This window comes from Oncorhynchus nerka, linkage group LG13 (genome assembly GCF_034236695.1).
Source record: "Oncorhynchus nerka isolate Pitt River linkage group LG13, Oner_Uvic_2.0, whole genome shotgun sequence".
Lineage (NCBI taxonomy): Eukaryota > Metazoa > Chordata > Actinopteri > Salmoniformes > Salmonidae > Oncorhynchus > Oncorhynchus nerka.
This window is the reverse complement of record NC_088408.1, coordinates 14,914,597-14,920,596: the sequence shown is the minus strand read 5'-3', so window position 1 is coordinate 14,920,596 and position 6,000 is coordinate 14,914,597. Positions and strand designations below refer to the sequence as shown.

The window sequence follows — 6,000 nt, the reverse complement described above, 5'->3', positions numbered from 1 at the left end:
CTCTCCAGAAATAAGTCTCTCACTGTTGCCGCCTGCTACCGGCCACCCTCAGCTCCCAGCTGTGCCCTGGACACCATTTGTGAATTGATCGCCCCCATCTAGCTTCAGAGTTTGTTCTGTTAGGTGACCTAAACTGGGATATGCTTAACACCCCGGCAGTCCTACAATGTAAGCTAGATGCCCTCAATCTCACTCAAATCATCAAGGAACCCACCAGGTACAACCCTAACTCTGTAAACAAAGGCACCCTCATAGACGTCATCCTGACCAACTGGCCCTCCAAATACACCTCCGCTGTCTTCAACCAGGATCTCAGCGATCACTGCCTCATTGCCTGTATCCGCCACGGAGCCGCAGTCAAACGACCACCCCTCATCACTGTCAAACGCTCCCTAAAACACTTCTGTGAGCAGGCCTTTCTAATCGACCTGGCCCGGGTATCCTGGAAGGACATTGACCTCATCCCGTCAGTTGAGGATGCCTGGTCATTCTTTAAAAGTAACTTCCTCACCATTTTAGATAAGCATGCTCCGTTCAAAAATGCAGAACCAAGAACAGATACAGCCCTTGGTTCACTCCAGACCTGACTGCCCTCGACCAGCACAAAAACATCCTGTGGCAGACTGCAATAGCATCGAATAGCCCCGTGATATGCAACTGTTCAGGGAAGTCAGGAACCAATACACGCAGTCAGTCAGGAAAGCTAAGGCCAGCTTCTTCAGGCAGAAGTTTGCATCCTGTAGCTCCAACTCCAAAAAGTTCTGGGACACTGTGAAGTCCATGGAGAACAAGAGCACCTCCTCCCAGCTGCCCACTGCACTGAGGCTAGGTAACACGGTCTCCACCGATAAATCCACGATTATCGAAAGCTTCAATAAGCACTTCTCAACGGCTGGCCATGCCTTCCGCCTGGCTACTCCAACCTCGGCCAACAGCTCCGCCCCGCAGCTCCTCGCCCAAGCCTCTCCAGGTTCTCCTTTACCCAAATCCAGATAGCAGATGTTCTGAAAGAGCTGCAAAACCTAGACCCGTACAAATCAGCTGGGCTTGACAATCTGGACCCTCTATTTCTGAAACTATCTGCCGCCATTGTCGCAACCCCTATTACCAGCCTGTTCAACCTCTCTTTCATATCGTCTGAGATCCCCAAGGATTGAAAGCTGCCGCAGTCATCCCCCTCTTCAAAGGGGGAGACACCCTGGACCCAAACTGCTATAGACCTATATCCATCCTGCCCTGCCTATCTAAGGTCTTCGAAAGCCAAGTCAACAAACAGGTCACTGACCATCTCGAATCCCACCGTACCTTCTCCGCTGTGCAATCTGGTTTCCGAGCCGGTCACGGGTGCACCTCAGCCACGCTCAAGGTACTAAACGATATCATAACCGCCATCGATAAAAGACAGTACTGTGCAGCCGTCTTCATCGACCTCGCCAAGGCTTTCGACTCTTTCAATCACCATATTCTTATCGGCAGACTCAATAGCCTCGGTTTCTCGGATGACTGCCTTGCCTGGTTCACCAATTACTTTGCAGACAGAGTTCAGTGTGTCAAATCGGAGGGCATGCTGTCCGGTCCTCTGGCAGTCTCTATGGGGGTGCCACAGGGTTCAATTCTCGGGCCGACTCTTTTCTCTGTATATATCAATGATGTTGCTCTTGCTGCGGGCGATTCCCTGATCCACCTCTACGCAGACGACACCATTCTATATACTTTCGGCCCGTCATTGGACACTGTGCTATCTAACCTCCAAACAAGCTTCAATGCCATACAGCACTCCTTCCGTGGCCTCCAACTGCTCTTAAACGCGAGTAAAACCAAATGCATGCTTTTCAACCGATCGCTGCCTGCACCCGCATGCCCGACTAGCATCACCACCCTGGATGGTTCCGACCTTGAATATGTGGACATCTATAAGCACCTAGGTGTCTGGCTAGACTGCAAACTCTCCTTCCAGACTCACATCAAACATCTCCAATCGAAAATCAAATCAAGAGTCGGCTTTCTATTCCGCAACAAAGCCTCCTTCACTCACGCCGCCAAGCTTACCCTAGTAAAACTGACTATCCTACCGATCCTCGATTTCGGCGATGTCATCTACAAAATGGCTTCCAACACTCTACTCAGCAAACTGGATGCAGTCTATCATAGTGCCATCCGTTTTGTCACCAAAGCACCTTATACCACCCACCACTGCGACTTGTATGCTCTAGTCGGCTGGCCCTCGCTACATATTCGTCGCCAGACCCACTGGCTCCAGGTCATCTACAAGTCCATGCTAGGTAAAGCTCCGCCTTATCTCAGTTCACTGGTCACGATGGCAACACCCATCCGTAGAACACGCTCTAGCAGGTGTATCTCACTGATCATCCCTAAAGCCAACACCTCATTTGGCCGCCTTTCGTTCCAGTACTCTGCTGCCTGTGACTGGAACGAACTGCAAAAATCGCTGAAGTTGGAGACTTTTATCTCCCTCACCAACTTCAAACATCAGCTATCCGAGCAGCTAACCGATCGCTGCAGCTGTACATAGTCTATTGGTAAATAGCCCACCCATTTTCACCTACCTCATTCCCATACTGTTTTTATACTGTTTTTTTTTATTTATTTATTTACTTTTCTGCTCTTTTGCACACCAATATCTCTACCTGTACATGACCATCTGATCATTTATCACCCCAGTGTTAATCTGCAAAATTGTATTATTTGCCTACCTCCTCATGCCTTTTGCACACATTGTATATAGACTGCCCATTTTTTTTCTACTGTGTTATTGACTTGTTAATTGTTTATTCCATGTGTAACTCTGTGTTGTCTGTTCACACTGCTATGCTTTATCTTGGCCAGGTCGCAGTTGCAAATGAGAATTTGTTCTCAACTAGCCTACCTGGTTAAATAAAGGTGAAATTAAAAATTTTAAAAAATTACCCTGCACATTGATCTGGTACTCCCTGTATATAACCATTACCCCTGCACATTGATCTGGTACTCCCTGTATATAACCATTACCCCTGCACATTGATCTGGTACTCTCTGTATATAGCTATTACCCCTGCACATTGATCTGGTACTCTCTGTATATAGCTATTACCCCTACACATTGATCTGGTACTCTCTGTATATAGCTATTACCCCTGCACACATTGATCTGGTACTCCTGTATATAGCTATTACCCTGCATTGATCTGGTATTGATATAGCTGATATCTGGTACTCTGTATATAGCTATTACCCTGCACATTGATCTGATACTCCCTGTATATAGCTATTACCCTGCACATTGATCTGGTATTCCCTGTATATAGCTATTACCCCTGAACATTGATCTGGTACTCCTGTATATAGCTATATAGCTATCCTGTACCCCTGCACATTGATCTGGTACTCTCTGTATATAGCTATTACCCCTGCACATTGATCTGGTACTGGTACTGTATATAGCTATTACCCTGCACATTGATCTGGTACTCTCTGTATATAGCTATTACCCTGCACATGCACATTGATCTGGTACTGGTACCCCTGTATATAGCTATTACCCCACATGCACATTGATCTGGTGATCTGGTACTCTGTATATAGCTATTACCCCTGCACATTGATCTGGTACTCCTGTATATAGCTATTACCCCTGAACATTGATCTGGTACTCTCTGTATATAGCTATTACCCCTGCACATTGATCTGGTACTGGCTATTACCCCTGCACATTGATCTGGTACTCTCTGTATATAGCTATTACCCCTGCACATTGATCTGATACTGGTACTCTCTGTATATAGCTATTACCCTGCACATTGATCTGGTACTCTCTGTATATAGCTATTACCCTGCACATTGATCTGGTACTCTCTGTATATATCTATTACCCCTGCATATTGATCTGGTACCCTGCACATTGATCTGGTATATATAGCTATTACCCCTGAACATTGATCTGGTACTCTCTGTATATAGCTATTACCCCTGCACATTGATCTGGTACTCCCTGTATATAGCTATTACCCCTGCACATTGATCTGGTACTCCCTGTATATAGCTATTACCCTGCTCATTGATCTGGTACTCTCTGTATATAGCTATTACCCCTGCACATTGATCTGGTACTCTCAGTATATAGCTATTACCCCTGCACAGTGATCTGGTACTCTCTGTATATAGCTATTACCCCTGCACAGTGATCTGGTACTCTCTGTATATAGCTATTACCCTGCACATTGATCTGGTACTCTCTGTATATAGCTATTACCCCTGCACAGTGATCTGGTACTCTCTGTATATAGCTATTACACTGCACATTGATCTGGTACTCCCTGTATATAGCCATTATTCCTGCACATTGATCTGGTACTGGTACTCCCTGTATATAGCTATTACCCCTGCACATTGATCTGGTACTCCCTGTATATAGCCATTATTCCTGCACATTGATCTGGTACTGGTACTCCCTGTATATAGCTATTACCCTGCACATTGATCTGGTACTCCCTGTTTATAGCTCCATTCTTGTGTTACATTTTTTAATTTCTATTATTTCTTAAAACCGCATTGTTGGTTAAGGGCTTGTAAGTAAGCATTTCACGGTTAAGTCTACACCTGTTGTATTCGGCGCATGTGACAAATACAATTTGCCCTGATTCTATTTTTGTGTGTGTGCAGGTCCATCATGACAGACCTGTATTACCTCAGCCAGGCTGACGGAGTTGGAGACTGGAGGGTGAAGGAGGCCAGGGACCTGTCTAACCTGGTGCAGAACAGGATCACGTACCTACAGGTATACACACACTCACACAAACACATACACAAACTTTTGCATTCACGCATGCACACACACAAATGCACACACCGACGTATGCGTACATACACTCTTAATCTTCTTCGGCTGTCCCCATAGGATAACCCTTTGGTTATGAACTCTCACCTGTACCCGAGCCTTTGGTTATGAACTCTCACCTGTACCTGACCCTTTGGTTGCAGGTAGAACCCTTTTGGATTCCATGTAAAAACCCTTTCTACAGAGGGTTCTTTATTACAGTATTATATTATACTACATTATATGGACTGGAATTATGCACCTCGTTCAAACCACCATAAAGCTGAGAGAACATGCCATTCTGGTGCTATAAGGGCACAAGGCGAGACCCAAATGCAGACACAGGAGGCAGATGGTTGAGCTCCGATATTTATTATAACAAGAGGGGTAGGCAAAAGTCAGGTCGGGTACAGGTGAGAGTTCATAAACCAGGTCAGAGTCCAAACGGTACAAGACGGTAGGCAGGCTCGAGGTCAGGGACAGGCAGAGTGGTCAGGCAGGCGGGCTCAGAGTCAGGACAGGCAAGGGTCAAAACCAGGAGGGCGAGCAGAGAGAGACTGGGAAACGCAGGAGCTGAGACACAAAAACGCTGGTTGACTTGACAAACAAGACAAACTGGCACAGAGAGACAGATAACACAGTGATAAATACACCGGGGATATTAAGCGACAACTGGAGGGGGTGGAGATGAGCACAAGGACAGGTGAAACAGATCAGGGTGTGACAGGTGCAGCACATGCGGCCTACAAAGTTACAAATATAGGCTAGCGAATTTGATTTTAAGATGTTAAATATAATAGGGCTTTCTTGTATAATTAGTAGGCTGACGTATACATACTGTAGTTTTCATAATATTTCCTTGAATGTTATTACCCTACCTCCTCTTTCTCTCTATATTGTTCCCTCATTCCTTAACATTTGTGGTAGTGGTGGAGTAGGGGCCTGAGGGCACACAGTGTTGTGAAATCTGTGAATGTATTGTAATGTTTTTAAAATTGTATAAACTGCCTTAATTTTGCTGGACCCCAGGAAGAGGAGCTGGGGGGATCCATAATAAATACAAATACAAATTCCTTCCTCACTTTCAACAATTAATTTATATAAGTTATTATCTTCATCTTTCCAATGACATCCTTGAATAATATAGAATTAATAATATAGAATTAGGTGCAGATGGCTTTCTCTTC

The 6,000-nt window shown here is 45.3% G+C and overlaps 1 protein-coding gene across 1 annotated transcript in view; it reads left to right on the top strand.

The window, feature by feature from the left end:
• LOC115115430 (alpha-(1,6)-fucosyltransferase-like) overlaps nt 1-6,000 on the top strand; it is a 187,754-nt gene that overhangs the window by 140,754 nt on the left and 41,000 nt on the right. Inside the window, exon 5 of the mRNA XM_065026209.1 lies at nt 4,660-4,774. Within this exon, the coding sequence (XP_064882281.1) occupies nt 4,660-4,774 (115 nt within the window). The remainder of the gene's footprint in view (nt 1-4,659; nt 4,775-6,000) is intronic.